The sequence below is a fragment of the Entelurus aequoreus genome, linkage group LG08, assembly GCF_033978785.1.
Source record: "Entelurus aequoreus isolate RoL-2023_Sb linkage group LG08, RoL_Eaeq_v1.1, whole genome shotgun sequence".
Classification (NCBI taxonomy): Eukaryota; Metazoa; Chordata; class Actinopteri; order Syngnathiformes; family Syngnathidae; genus Entelurus; species Entelurus aequoreus.
The window spans coordinates 28,437,717-28,454,574 of record NC_084738.1 but is presented as its reverse complement, the minus strand read 5'-3'; the positions used below and the strand labels follow the sequence as shown (position 1 = coordinate 28,454,574).

At 38.8% G+C, this 16,858-nt stretch overlaps 1 protein-coding gene across 7 annotated transcripts in view; it reads left to right on the top strand.

The window, feature by feature from the left end:
- Nucleotides 1-1,168: 1,168 nt before the first annotated feature.
- Nucleotides 1,169-16,858, top strand: part of kctd17 (potassium channel tetramerization domain containing 17) — a 39,542-nt gene continuing 23,852 nt past the window's right edge. For all 7 annotated transcript variants that reach the window (XM_062056190.1, XM_062056188.1, XM_062056189.1 and 4 more), the window contains exon 1: nt 1,169-1,587. In XM_062056190.1, coding sequence (XP_061912174.1) covers nt 1,264-1,587 — 324 coding nt within the window. In that variant the 5' untranslated portion in view covers nt 1,169-1,263. The remainder of the gene's footprint in view (nt 1,588-16,858) is intronic.

Genomic DNA, 16,858 nt, shown 5'->3' with positions numbered 1-16,858 from the left:
TATTTAGTTCTCCAATTAATTCAATTATTCTACTTTGAAATTTTTTTGGGGGGAGGTGGGTAATGTTGCATATTTTGTGTTTTTGCCAAAAACAACAGGATTGTTTTTTTTGTTTTTTTTTTAGTAAAAAAGGTATAAAACATTAAAAAAATACAACTTTATATTAACAGATAGATCTAAAAGTTGATCTAAAGTTCTGAAGGCATTAAAAACTTTATATATATATATATATATATATATATATATATATATATATATATATATATATATATATATATATATATATATATATATATATTTGATATATTATACTTATTTTCATCATTTTTATGACTGAGACCCTTCAGGACCAAATTTGAGGGAAGCCGTAAAAGCTAAAAACTATCTATATATTGTATTGGTTTTGAAAATATATTTGAGACACTTGTGATTTAGGGCTATATGAATAAACATTGATTGATTGATTGATTTATTGATTGATATCAAAATGGTACCCCGCAGCATGGTGGTAGAGGGGGCTCACAATATGAAGGTCCTGGGTTTGATCCTGCACTTGGGATCTTTCTGTGTGGCGTTTGCATGTTCTCCCCGTAACTGCGGTACTCCGGCTTCCTCCCACCTCCAAAGACATGCACCTGGGGATAGGTTGATTGGCAACACTAAATTGGCCCTAGTGTGAATGTGAGTGTGAATGTTGTCTGTCTATCTGTGTTGGCCCTGTGATGAGGTGGCGACTTGTCCAGGGTGTACCCCGCCTTCCGCCCGAATGCAGCTGAGATAGGCTCCAGCGACCCCCCGCAACCCCCAAAAAAGGGACAAGCTGTAGAAAATGGATGGATGGTCCCCCGCATGCTTTGATTTTTCAGCGTACGGCCCTTAGTGGCAAAAGTTTGGACACTCTGATCTAAACCATTACCGTTACCACTGATAACAACTAAACGATTTCCAGTCTTTAAAATAATATCAAGTTATATAATAATAATTAAATATAATAATATACTGGACGTAATAATATAATGGACGTCTTTTAAAATAACAAATTAATATGATTTAAAAAAAATGGCCACTCTATAAAGTGATTAAATATTAAAGTGTAAGTTATGGCACATTCCACAAAAATCCTACAATACCCACAGTGCACTGGGACGACGCGAGGCCACGCCTTCTGTGGGCGGGGCGTGCTCCGGTTGGTAACGGAGAGAAGACGCCAAAGCACACAAACTCTATGGTCTTCTTGACTCTTTGAGAAGCGCCCGTTTCTAAATGGCTACGACACCGGATGACCAGTGGGAACCGGCGCTCCACGGATGCCTCCACAACAGTAACAACAACAATAACAACAACAACAAAGACAACGAGGCGGGAGAGAGCTCCGCCACAGCGGCCAGCGCGCCCGAACCTGGCGGGAAGACATCGCCTAGCGTCGGAAATGGCTCGGTCATCAACCCCGCAGGAGGGAGTAATGGAAAGTGGGTCCGGTTGAACGTCGGCGGCACCGTTTTCCTCACTACGAGGCAGACGCTCCTCAAGGAACAAACTTCGTTCCTGTACCGACTGTGCCAGCAGCAGGACCTACACTCTGACACGGTGAGTCCTGCTAGTACACCCGGGTCCATACATTCTAGTGTACATGGTAGCAGGAAATGAGCCTGTATTCCATTATATACCCTATTCCAGTGGTTCTCAACCTTTTTTCAGTGATGTACCCCCTGTGAACATTTTTTTTAATTCAAGTACCCCCTAATCAGAGCAAAGCATTTTTGGTTGAAAAAAAGAGATAAAGAAGTAAAATACAGCACTATGTCATTAGTTTCTGATTTATTAAATTGTATAACAGTGCAAAATATTGCTCATTTGTAGTGGTCTTTCTTGAACTATTTGGAAAAAAAGATATAAAAATAACTAAAAACCTGTTGAAAAATAAACAAGTGATTCAATTATAAATAAAGATTTCTACACAAAGTATCATCAACTTAAAGTGCCCTCTTTGGGGATTGTAATAGAGATCAATCTGGATTCATGAACTTAATTCTAAACATTTCTTCACAAAAAAATAAATCTTTAACATCAATATTTATGGAACATGTCCAAAAAAAATCTAGCTGTCAACATTGAATATTGCATTGTTGTATTTCTTTTCACAGTTCTTTTTGACAGACATTTTAGTGAGGGTCAAACCATCATGGCATGGGGGAAACTCTGGGTTTATGGTAATGAATGGAATAGCCTACTTGATTTGATGTTCAGTTTATGAACTTACATTCATATTTTGTTGAAGTATTATTCAATAAATATATTTATAAAGGATTTTTGAATTGTTGCTATTTTTAGAATATTTAAAAAAAATCTCATGTACCCCTTGGCATACCTTCAAGTACCCCCAGGGGTACACGTACCCCCATTTGAGAACCACTGCCCTATTCAACTCATTCACACACTCATCATGGCGCCCTCCTTTTGAGTTTACATCCATCCATCCATTTCCTACCGCTTGTCCTTTTTGGGGTCGCGGAGGGTGCTGGAGCCGATCCAAACCCACCCATACAAACTAACAATATGTAAATTCACAAACAAGTCTCAGCAAAATAATAATCCCTTATTTAGTTCTTACATGTGCAAAATAACTAAACAAAAGCAAAAACTACTGTTGGCTGTCATTCAAATCCTTTGGCTTTTATTCAAATCCTTTGGCTTTTTTCCTACTGCGCCCAATAACTTTTTAAATATTATATAAATATGTACAATATATTTGGACAACAAAACAAAACACACAGATATGTATGAAGAAAAACATACAAGAGAACGGAAAAATATTGATTTAATCGCACTATGATCCGATACCAACAGACTTTGAAGACTTTGAAATAGATATGTGTGTAAAGACTTCAAAGTAAGTTTGTTTGGGAACAAATTAAAAAATAAGTGATTTACACGTTTTATCAGACGTGTCTTGTGAAGGCAATTCCAATGATATACGTATCATTTTCCTGTGATAAATATTAGCACAGTTATGGAGTTTTAAAACTTGGGAAAATGCACTAATTTATGGTCAACTTTTCAATAAAATGTCAAAAGTAGGGTTGGGCGATACAGAAAAAAAAATATCACGATAAATTTTTTTCATATTCGATCTCGTTTTTTAAATTTTTGTTTTATTTTTTTAATAAAGTTGGATTGTCCCGTGCAGGATTATACCAAGTACCGTTGCAAGCATACTTGCCAACCTTGAGACCTCCAAATTCGGGAGATGGGGGCGGGGGGAGTATTTATATATTCAAGTATTTCTTATATATATAAATAATCCGTTCATGAATCAATCAATCAATCAATGTTTATTTATATAGCCCTAAATCACAAGTGTCTGAAAGGGCTGCACAAGCCACAACGACATCCTCGGTACAGAGCCCACATACGGGCAAGGAAAAACTCAGCCCAGTGGGACGTCGATGTGAATGACTATGAAAAACCTTGGAGAGGACCGCATATGTGGGTAACCCCCCCCCCCCCTCTAGGGGACAAGTATATCCGTTCGGCTACCGTGTTCAATGGAGAAGTCTGATCTACAAAATTTGCAGGCAGCATACCCGTTCCCCTTCGAGCTGTCCTGGATAAACTGAAATTATTTTTTCCAATCATTTTGGAACTTGCAAGCGTACTTCTTCTTCTTACTCGTTGTCGCCATGTCTCTTCTTCGTTCTTCTGCTTCGTCTCTGTTATGTTTTTGGACATTACTACTTGCTGTGGTTTTGAAGCAATGCATGATGGGAATCTGTATGTTGTGTGTCAGTGTATTAACGTGCCGGCTGGAATAAACACACGCTGAGAAATAGCTCTGTGCCTGCCTACTTTATGGGTTATAGATAAACCAATGGATAACGGAGACATATATAATAGTCTCCTTTTCAGGTGAGAGAGGACGCTAAAGGCAGTGCTTTTAAGGCACGCCCCCAATATTGTTGTCCGGGTGGAAATCGGGAGAAATTCGGGAGAATGGTTGCCCCGGGACATTTTCGGGAGGGGCACTGAAATTCGGGAGTCTCCCGGGAATATCGGGAGGGTTGGCAAGTATGAAGTTGCAAGTACCCTACTCTTTATTACTGCAGCATCTTGTAACAGACACTTCCGTCATGTTTGATCGAGGTAATATATGCTAACAGCTGACAACTGTCATTTTGTTCATATTATTGCGTTTACTAGAGGTGCAACTGTACAGGTAACCCCCGCTATGTTCCGTACCTCGGTTTTTGCAGAGTGAACTTTTTTTTTTCTAATGTTTTTCCTTCGATGTTGCAGTAAACAAGTGGTGTACTAAATACTGTAAGACTTTTTTAAGTTAACATTTAGTAAACAACACTTTCAAATGGTAAATTATTTGTTCTCTTTAATTACTTGTATATATTAGAGCTTCTTACCTATGGTTTGGCAAAGGGCAAGCGATCACCCATATTTTGGAGTTTTTTCAAACTCAAACTCTGTAACTTATGTTTAATAAAAGTACATTAAAGTGCAGTTTGAATTTGAGGTACTGTAAAAATAATGTGTAATAACACAGAACATGTTTAATGATTATATCTGGAACAAAATGTTTTTATCCACAAATTCAAAAATGATTTGAACAAAAAGTGTCTGCAGAGTTTTTTTGAGCATTGTATATCAGAGGAGTTGAATCAGATCAAAAACTCTTAATTAAAAAATATTTAGATGTAAAATTTATTTTTTTCCTGATTGAATTAGTAGGTGTTTATTCTCCCAGTCGGGACCATTAACACCCTGTGCCTGCCTGTGAGACTGCATTAATGGCAGAATTACTGAACACACCACAACATGAGCTCAAGCAGTCAGTGAGGCTAAAGCCTGTCACTGAAGTTGCTGCTCCCTTAAATGTTGTGTTTAAACTTGTATGAAAATGTTAGCCATATTTCTTAATTTTGTTCTTCTGGGCTGCACTTACAGCTGTGCAAGGGGGAAGTGGCACAACGCTGATTGAGCATTAATTATGTCGTGACAAGGCTGACTTTCGCGTCAGTGGACAGGGACGATCACGCACGTAGACGGACACAAACACATTCACATGCGGGGGCGGCTCTGCGTAGAGGAAAGAGCGGGCAGCGCCCCTTCAAATCAAAATGTTTGAAGTTCAGAGTACATTTTAATATACCCACAAAATGTATGTATTACAAGTAGGGATGTCCGATAATATCGGCCTGCCGATATTATCGGCCGATAAATGCGTTAAAATGTAATATCGGAAATGATCTGTATCAGTTTTTTTATTATCTGTATCGGTTTTTTTTTAATTTATTTTTTATTTTTATTAAATCAACATAAAAAACACAAGATACACTTACAATTAGTGCACCAACCCAAAAAACCTCCCTCCCCCCATTTATTTCTGTTATCAATATTCTGGTTCCTACATTATATATCAATATAGTCTGCAAGGGATACAGTCTGTAAGCACACATGATTGTGCGTGCTGCTGGTCCACTAATAGTACTAACCTTTAACAGTTAATTTTACTCATTTTCATTAATTACTAGTTTCTATGTAACTGTTTTTATATTGTTTTACTTTCTTTTTTATTCAAGAAAATGTTTTTAATTTAGTTATCTTATTTTATTATTTTTTTTAAAAAGTACCTTATCTTCACCATACATGGTTGTCCAAATTAGGCATAATAATGTGTTAATTCCACGACAGACACTTGTGATTTAGGGCTATATAAATAAACATTGATTGATTGATTGATTGACTGCATATATCGGTTGATATCGGTATCGGTAATTAAAGAGTTGGACAATATCGGAATATTGGCAAAAAGCCATTATCGGACATCCCTAATTACAAGTTGACAAAATGATCCGCAATAGCGAAGAAATCCGCTGAAAAAGGTACACGCAACAGCACTCGTATGATATCATCTTCCCTCTTTTCTGTTCTTCACCTGTGTCAGGCTCCGCAAGTCCACGCCCACACAGACACACACACACTCCTCTCTTCAGCTCTCGGTAAACCATCCATCCATCCATCTTTTTACGCTTATCCGAGGTCGGGTCGTGGGGGCAGCAGCCTAAGCAAAGAAGCCCAGACTTCCCTCTCCCCAGCCACTTCGTCCAGCTCCTCCCGGAGGATCCCGAGGCGTTCCCAGGCCAGCCGGGAGACGTAGTCTTCCCAACGTGTCCTGGGTCTTCCCCGTGGCCTCCTACCGGTCGGACGTGCCCGAAGCACCTCCCTAGGGAGGCGTTCGGGTGGCATCCTGACCAGATGCCCGAACCACCTCATCTGGCTCCTCTCGATGTGGAGGAGCAGCAAGTACCTCAGACTGAGTCTTGTTCACGAGTGAGGGTAGAGTGGATCGTGAGGTCGACAGGCGGATCAGTGCGGCGTCTTCAGTAATGCGGACGCTGTATCGATCCGTTGTGGTGAAGAAGGAGCTGAGCCGGAAGGCAAAGCTCTCAATTTACTGGTCGATCTACGTTCCCATCCTCACCTATGGTCATGAGCTTTGGGTTATGACCGAAAGGACAAGATCACAGGCACAAGCGGCCGAAATTAGCTTCCTCCGCCGGGTGGCGGGCTCTCCCTTAGAGATAGGTTGAGAAGCTTTGTCATCTGGGAGGAGCTCAAACTAAAGCCGCTGCTCCTTGGTAAACCAGTGTCGACGAATTAAAAACGAAACGAGAAGTTGTCCGGAACAAAATCCAATCATATTTAATTTCGCCTTGTAAATGGGTGGGACAAAGCGACAAAAGTGGGCCAATCAGATGCTTTTCATTGTAAGATGAAGAAGTTGAATTTTTCACCAGCGGCACCAAAACAAAAAGGTAATGATTTAATGTGTTCTACATCGTAAAATGTGAACACCTGGGAGAAAGTGAAGAGGACACATTTTAGTTTTGACGCTATATGATGCCATTAGCAGACCAGCCATTGTTTGTAAGTTAAAGCTGTGTGTATTTGCTGCTTCAGGTTTTCTGTCGAAATGAGCTGTTTCGTCGAAAAGAGCTATACATTGCTATTCCTGTTCAAACTGTGATGAAAACGAATATGTAGGCTACCATTATTTGTGTCATTGTAAACTTCCTCACGCTGCAAGTGTCTACATGCGTTCTAGTCAGAGTACACAATGAAATAAATCCAATTTAAAAGAACAGGGGGAACTGTTGACTCCTTGTTAGTTGGTACAGAAAACAACTTGGGAAAAAAACATTACTATGTCTAGAGTGTAGGCAGTGCTGTTAAGTTTCTCTGTTTAAATGAGTGGAGAATGCAGAAACTTTGAGGCATGATTCAGCTGACCTAATGATAAACTAGTTTGAAAATATATTTTTTGTGTTATTAATAAGACTACTGTACTTTTCAGTTTTATAAATATACACTATTGTAAGTGAAGTCCTACCTAAGGTTACATTCAGTTTAATAATTAGGTCATTAAGTTAAGATACATGTTGTGATGGTTGATAAAATGTGGATGAAGGGGACTTTATTTTATTTATTTAACTCTTTTTTTTTTTTTGTCATCCCTGAGAGATTGCCACCTTATTGTGGTTAAGAGCTACCAGCAGGTGCTTAATCTTCTGGTGTTGTACAGGTGTGAAGGTAGAGGCCTGACAAAGTGCAATCTTCTTCTCCGGGTTGCAGTTGGACACACAGGTCCTGATTTACTTAAAGTTTGTATGTACTAAGCACGTTCAAACCTGATAGCACACGCAAAACTGATCTACTAAACGTGTGCAAAGTGGATTGCGTCTCTTAAAGAGGCTGTTTGCAACTTGCTCACAGTTACATTTTTCAAAGCAAAAAATATAACAAAAACACTAATGGCTAGTTTGTGTTACCATTAGTGGATTAACAGAGCACATTTGATGTTAAAACAGTCTATATTTTTCACAATTACTAAATTTGAGTCGTAAAAAATGTTATTGGCCCGAATAAAATGGTGTTTATGGCGGATCATTCGCCGTGTCTCGACAACTTGTACGTGCAGAGAGCGTGTGCATACATTCAAAAGCAGTCCAAGAGAAGCAACAAACAATTTGCGTACATACATACAATGACAGCTAACACTAACCATCCAAATCGCTATCATTAGCTAACAAAGCCCAAGGCTAATGCGCGTGCATGTGTTACGTACGTACATAGTTAGATAATTTTTTTCCTCAAATTCTCAGTGCCATGCCATGTTTTGTCTTTGCTTTGTTATTGTCAATAGTGCTGTGTATGCGTGTGCGTGTATGAATGCGTATGTGTATGTTTTCTTCTGTTCTTCTATTATTATATATATTTACATATATGTGTGTATATATATATATATATATATATATATATATATATATATATATATATATATATATATATATATATATATATATATATATATAAATAAAAGAGGTCACGGTTCGGTTCATTTTCGGTACAGTAAGAAAACAACAAAATATAAAAAATGTTGGTTATTTATTTACCAAATTTGTAAACAATGGCTTTATCCTTTTAACATCTGGAACACTATAATAATTCTGCCCACGTTAATTCACATTAAACTGCCTCGAGTTGTTGCTCAGATTAAATAAAATGACAAAACTTTTCTTCTACATATAAAAAGTGCAACATTAAACAGTTTCAAGTCAACTCATCGTGCTTAATTTATTACAGCATTTGGGAAGCCTGTAGTTGATTTTTATTATGTAAATGTTATATTTTTATCAACGTGTGATAGCAGGGACCCTGCCATTCAAAACTAGGCTGCTCCATTACTAATGATTAATGTAACTATAGCTGAAAAAATAGTACAATATCAATAGGAGAGACTATTCATCCCTGAACACCATGGAGTTCATGTAGGCTTAATGATGCAGTTACATTATTATATCAACTATCAGAGACAGAAACTCTTCATTTAACATAATGTCCTTTTTTGATGCTTCAACACAGCTCAATCAACACAGAAAAAGGTAAAGTGAAATAACAGCCAGAGAGGGCTTTGCTGTCCGTAACACACACACGCACACACACACACCGCAAATTGAGCTAACGTTGCGCTAAAAGCAAATTAGCCTTCACCTCAAGCCAGGACTGCGAGCGAGCTGAGGTGCACTTTATATTTCTAGAAGGTCAACGGGCTCATAGTGATGTTACTAGTAGTTGACTGGGAGGTGTTTATTATAATTTGGGGAGAGTCCGCTGCCTGATGCTTACCTGCTAAACGCTAAGTACTGACTACATGTGCTCTGAATACGCACTGCTGATTGGCTGTTACCGCTCTGTATGTAACCAATCAGATGATTGTGTGGGTGGGACAATGCTGGGTTCTGTGTACTGACAGAGACAGGCAGAAGGAAGCGGAGCAGCTTGTTAAGACTCTAGCTTAGCTTAATATGTTTGTGTGGAAACTCGTTCGGTACACCACCGAACCGAACCCCCCGTACCGAAACGGTTCAATACAAATACACGTACCGTTACACCCCTAATATACCTGTGTATATATATATATATATATATGTGTGTATGTGTGTGTGTATATATATATGTATATATATATGTGTGTATGTGTGTGTGTATATATATATATATATATATATATATATATATATATATATATATATATATATATATATATATATATATACATACATATATATATATACTTATATATATATATATATATATATATATATAAGTATATATATATATGTATGTATATATATATATATATATATATATATATATATATATATATATATATATATACTGTGTATATATATATATATACTGTATGTATATATATATGTATGTATATACATATATATACTGTATGTATTTATATATGTGTATATATATATATGTATATGTGTATATAGATATATATTATATATTGTATATAAAGCCTCAATGGAGGCGTTGGGATGTTTTTTTAAAGGGCTTTGTAGGCGGAATTGCGCGGCTCCCATAGGCTCCATTGTAAGCGGACTTTTGATCGCATTTATTTAATATTTAGAATTTTTTAAACATATATAATAACATACATCGGCATGTCTCTCATAATGAATGTGAACGATAGGCACGTGTGTGTGTGTGTGGCTCAGCATCCTTTTGTGGTGTGACTCTAGCTGGAGTCAGATGGAAGAACACGTGCCTTCTCTTCTGCAGGAGGGGTGCACATTCACTATGGCTGTACAGAAGCATCTTATGAGCAAAGCGAGTGCACTGCAGGGAGCTCCTAGTAGTCACATGTAGCATTAGAGAGACTACAAAAAATATCCGATAATGCTGATTTCTATACTGCTTTTGCCTTTGATATGTTGATACTATAAGTATGGGTGTGATAGTAAGAGATGATGGTATGGCTCATTGTCTATTGGTGGTGATAATTGGCTCTCCTTCAAAATGATAACATAAAAAAATTGCTCAGATAACCGATTTAAAAAAACGCCCCAATGAGGCAAGATTACCCGTACTGTGCTGTAGGCGGGTTAGGGTGAACAACTTAAGCGCTTCTAGCTAGCTCGCAGGCGGTCGTAAACTTCCTCTGAGCTCACCGGAACTCACAGTGTAAACAAACATGTCGTCGACTTTGCGTAACTTATTCACACATTCAGAGTAAGACATCCCATGTGCAACCTGCACCAAATGCCCTGCAAACATTCTGCAAGGAGAAAAAGGCAGCAACAAAGAAAAGACTGGGGTTGTTCCTACAGCTGCTGTGTCCGACTAGTGCAAAAAGCTCGCTTTAGGCAACATGGGGGCCAAAGCGATCTGCCATGGAAATGATAACGTTGGACAAGCTCCAAACCACTCAGAGCCATGGTTTGTACTTTGGTTTGTATTCTGCTATATTTCGGTTGTATGTTTGCCAGAAAAATACAACATGATCGCCACACTCCTGCATACACTGATAACGTCAGCTTTACAGATGCCATGTCTGCAGATGGTTTGTGTTGTGGTAATGACATTTATCGCGACACATGGCGGTATCAGATGTCACAGGGTTAATGACAACTGCCCAAAGTCTGGCTTGCTATTTTTTTCCTTAGTTGATAGGGGAGACATCTAGGGTTGCGCAATATAGACGATATACGTTTGGCCGACGATAGAACTTTTAATACTATCGCTATATCGTGATAATGCATGTTGATTGCCTATGCTTGCTATATGCCAAAAATTGGACAGTGACAAGCGATCGTAGGCGTCCTCAACGCAATGTAGCATTCTTGCTAGCGGGTAATGTCCCTCCACAGCGAAAGCCACTTCTAAGACAGTAATCCTCGTCTCCATGGTGAAAAATAAACTGTTTTTTTTTACAGGTATCATCCCAGGAGGACAAGGAATAGCTAAACATGCTACACTAGTCACCGTAGGAAGATACGCTAACGACAGGCTTTTGATTCCTAACAAAGGTAGATTAACACAAATATCGACAGTAACGATAACGTATAATATCAGGACGATATCACAGTGGTAAGATCAATATTTTTTACTATCAAAAAAAATTTTTGGTTAACAAAATTCCGAAAATAAGTCTCTGGATACAGGAGGGCTTTAAGGGCGAAAACCAAATCATATAAATCAGAACCAATAGTTAAACATAATTTAAATATTTAATTCATATTGTTTGCCATCCTGTGTTTTTGTCTGATTATAATCTTGATCAAAAATGTAATCAGGAAAATAGTATTGGCATGACCAATATTGCCCCCTGTAACTACTTGGTATTGAATCAATGCCCAAATTTCTAGTATCGCCCAAAACTAATATTAAGTATCCAAACAACAGAAGAATAATTGCTTATTACATTTCAACAGAAGTGTAGATAGAACCATGTCACAACAGAAAGTAATCAGCTAGTTGCAATAAATTAACAAGTGGAATAGCAATAGATTTGTGAAAATAATACAACCGGAAATTATGTAATATGTTATTACATATGGCAGAATCTAAATTAGGAGGCTTTGTAACCGTTTTTGAAAAGGTTCTATTATCATGTACAAACCAAATATTATATAGCGATATATTTCGTTTTCACAGTTAGCTGCAATATATATCGCAATATATATTTTAGGACATATCGCCTTTCCCTAGAGACATCTGTTTGAGCTGTGGTGTTTATTTGTTTCAGGGGGATGATAGGGGGGCAACAATAATACAAATGTGCCCTTAATAGTAGTCGGTGGCATCATTACTCTTGTTTTCCAAGAGAGAAACGAACATGAATGAGTCAGCGTGACCAGCAACAACATCGCAGGTGAAAACATAAGATAAAATAATCGAGTAGTCAACTATCAAAATAGTCATTAGTTGCAGCCCATTGATTGATGATGATAAAATAGCACAGCCAGGTGCCCTTTTGAGCGAATGGAACTATTTTAGAAAATACGGCAATAATAAAATAACTTCTCTTAAGAATACTTAAATCTGAGGAGGGTAACTTTTTGATTCAGTGGGATTTGCAAAAACGTGTTCAGGCTATTGACGAACAACACAAATGACTGCTATCCCTCTGTGCTCAATGTGCCTTATTGTACAACATTTTAACCTCTCCAAATGAGCAGATGTTCTTTTCTGCTGACCAAGCGTGAAAAAAAAAAAAGAAAATTAAATTAAAGTACTATTTGCTTAACAGCAGCAATGGCTGCCTCCACGCCACACTGGCGAGAGAATATTCCTATGTGACCTTCAGTTGTGACCTGTCAGGAGTTTCCCAACTCCCCCTGTAGACACACACACATTGTTTCTCAGCCTAACGCGAGATCGAGTGCACACACTCATCCTCATCTTCATTTCCACTCTGTCCTTGTCATTGACAGTATCAGCAGGGGTGACTCATTTTCTTCTCACCCGCCTCTCATTTTGCTCTCAATAGGGCAGTGTTGAATCTTGAAGAAATTGCAGCTCAACGTGATTTTAGCCTATGGCTCACTAATACTCGCTGTCATCCTCTATATAACAGAAGGTAGTTTATGGATACCGATATCTCTAGTACTAGATGAAAAGTCAGTCAAAATGCTAATATTCTATTATTAGTCATTTGCTTAGTCTTTTAAATCATATTGCATGCAGTGTGTGCTATATGCATTGTTTCCTCATCAGTGACATAAGCATGGGGCGGCGTTGCTCGATTGCTAGAGCAGCCGCGCCAGCAACTTGAGGGTTCCAGGTTTGATCCCCTCTTCCGCCATCCTAGTCACGGCCGTTGTGTACTTGAGCAAGATACTTTACCCACCTGCCCACACTGGTTTAAATGCAACTTAGATAATGGGTTTCACTATGGTAAGCACTTTGAGTCACAAGAGAAAAGTGCTATATAAATATAATTCACTTCACTTCACAGGGAACCAATTTCAAGACAGACACATCAGTTTCATGCAGAGTGGCAACATTTCCGCATGAATATAGAGCTGCAGTCCAGAAGCCCAAAGGAAAAACATAGTTTGATTATATAATCGCCATGATGTTGCTTGCAAATTGTGGGTTTAGTCACTTGAATAATATAACAGTGGACAAAATTAGTGCCTATTTCTTTCCATTCAGCAGGTCTAACATCAAAATCCTTAATAATGACTAGCAACTGCATTCATTTGTTTGTTTATTAGTATAAGCCACTAAAACATAACTGCACGCTAATACGACAACCTCTATTGTGTTCCATGTTATGCAAAAATAGCTCAGATGAGATGCTTTTTAAATAACTCTACTCCACTTGGCCACAATAACATTTTATTTCCACAATTTGTCAAAGTTTAGGCCAGCTTACCGGCTATTCTATTTTTGATGTGCATGCAAATTGTAGCTTTTACACCAGAACGTAAAGCCAAAAAAAAAGCAGTGGCCTTGCATGTTTTTGATGACAAAATGGTACTCTCACTCTAGGATCCAAAAAACTAATGAAAAAGGAACAGTAGCCCACGTGAAAACACATTTACTGACTGTCAAAAACTAGCCAAAGTGGCAGGTGGTGCTACCTGTAGCCAGGAAGAAAGTTTAATTGGAATACATTTTGAATACTAAAAGTGGACAAAATAAAAAACAAACAAAAAAAAGCTGCTGTAATGTTTCACAAAGAAGAATCACCAGAATAAAATGTTTTGTCTTTGCGTAATTGTCGAATGATGATGAAAAGTTTCGTCACCCAACGCAGTTTGTTTATTGACAAAACACCAAGAAAAATAAAACATTTTAAGAATGGATTTTCAAACTAGGTTTAGGCTAGGTACAATGACAAACAGCGGTAAAATTCCACCACACAGTTACTAGTATACGTTATGATTTTGATTATCGTAAAACTGATCGATGACTGCCATTTGAAAAACTCACGGACATATTTCTAATTTCCTAAATAAGCAGCTTGCATGCTAATCGTTAGCTAGTTTAAATGCTCACATAAATACAAGACACAAAACATACTTGACCAATAAATCTGAGTCTGATTAACGTCTTTCCTCATTATAAACACCATGCTCCGAACTAAACTTGGGTAAACACATTGCTGTAACCCAGACCAAGCTTTTGAATTGTGCGCATTGAGTGCTCTCCTTGGTCAGAGTGGTAAATATTAACATCCATACATGGACACATCTACAACAGGAGGTGAACCAACGTGACGTCACATGAACCGGTAATGAAGCACAACTCCCATTTTGCCTTCATCATTGAGAAACACTCTAGAACTTTTACTAAAACGGAAGGAGATTAAACATACTTATACGCTCAAATAACAATAATATGGCTCTTAGGAAGTACAGTTGTTTCTGCAAAGGAAAGTATTTCCTCTGTGTGTTTATTTTCTAAATAAAACTTGATTAAAAGATTTCATTGTGTTGAATAGTTTTTGATTACATTCACCAGTACCGTGATAATAATAATAACCACTAACTAACTATGATATGATATGAAGGTTCACATTATTACATCCCTAGTTTGGGCATACAAATCTATTTATTGATGGTTAAGAATTCTTGTCAGTAGTATGTAGTTCATAACTTTTATGGACAGAATTTCTAGGTGCAGTCAAGGCGTTGAGGGGATCTGGTTCGGTGGCTGCAGAATTAGGTCTCTGCTTTTTGCAGATGATGTGGTCCTGATGGCTTCATCTGGCCAGGATCTTCAGCTCTCACTGGATCGGTTCGCAGCTGAGTGTGAAGCAAGCGACACGGATGAGAATCAGCACCTCCAAGTCCAAGTCCATGGTTCTCGCCCGAAAAAGGGTGGAGTGCCATCTCTGGGTTGCGGAGGAGACCCTGCCCCAAGTGGAGGAGTTCAAGTACCTCGGAGTCTTGTTCACGAGTGAGGGAAGAGTGGATCGTGAGATTGACTGGCGGATTGGTGCGGCGTCTTCAGTAATGCGGACTCTGTATCGATCTGTTGTGGTAAAGAAGGAGCTGAGCCGGAAGGCAAAGCTCTCAATTTACCGGTCGATCTACGTTCCCATCCTCACCTATGGTCATGAGCTTTGGGTTATGACCGAAAGGACAAGATCACGGGGTACAAGTGGCCGAAATGAGTTTCCTCCGCCGGGTGGCGGGGCTCTCCCTTAGAGATAGGATGAGAATCTCTGCCATCCGGGGGGGAGCTCAAACTAAAGCCGCTGCTCCTCCACATCGAGAAGAGCCAGATGAGGTGGTTCGGCCATCTGGTCAGGATGCCACCCGAATGGCTCCCTAGGGAGGTGTTTAGGGCACGTCCGACCAGTAGGAGGCCACGGGGAAGACCCAGGACACGTTGGGAAGACTATGTCTCCCGGCTGGCCTGGAAACGCCTCGGGATCCCCCGGGAAGAGCTGGACGAAGTGGCTGGGGAGAGGGAAGTCTGGGCTTCCCTGCTTAGGCTGCTGCCCCCGCGACCCGACCTCGGATAAGCGGAAGAAGATGGATAGATGGAGTATGTAGTGATTGATGCTTAACCATATCACAATGCAATTAGGACCAAATTAAGTTCAGTACATGGCTGCGCACCAACAGAGGCGATTTTAATTCAGTTTCAACCAGTTTGTGGTCAAAGGAAATATGATAAATCAAGTACATCAAGATCTTATGATAACCTAATAGAGTGGTACTTCGGTTTGTGAACACCCCACTTGTCGGTTTGGACAAAAAAATTGCACAAAATGTGTCCCGGTTTTGCTGTCTTGGTTATCATAAAGCCAAACATTGCACAAAACATCTTAGTTGGTAGGGGTGTAACGGTACGTGTATTTGTATTGAACCGTTTCGGTACGGGGGTTTCGGTTCGGTTCGGTTCGGAGGTGTACCGAACGAGTTTCCACACAAGCTAAAGTCTTAACAAGCTTCTCCGCATCGTTCTGCCTCTGTCTCTGTCAGTACTCTACACCAGTGGTCCCCAACCACCGGGCCGGACCGATTGGTACCGGGCCGCACAAGAAATAAAAATAAATAAAAAAAAAAATTTTTTTTTTTTTTTTCTTTAATTAAATCAACATAAAAAATACAGTATATCCATTACATATCAATATAGATCAATACAGTCCGTAAGCACACATGATTGTATTTCTTCATGGAAAAAAATAAAATAAAATAATTTAAAAAAATACCCCAAATTTGGTAAATAAATAACCAAAAGAATGTATATTTTGTTGTTTTCTTACTGTACCGAAAATAAACCGAACCGTGACCTCTAAACCGAGGTACGTACCGAACCGAAATTTCCGTGTACTGTTACACCCCTATTAGTTGGTGTATCATTTCGGGGAATTAATTGCCCAAACAAAGAAACCAAAGTGTTGGTGACCTAGTGTAGCATTTGTCTAGCCCTACTATTTTAGTTGTTTCTGGGCACAGGGGATCCAGGTCATAATACGTCCGTACGTGTATATCTTTTGTCTATACTGGTGGCGTATTGCGGCAGGTTG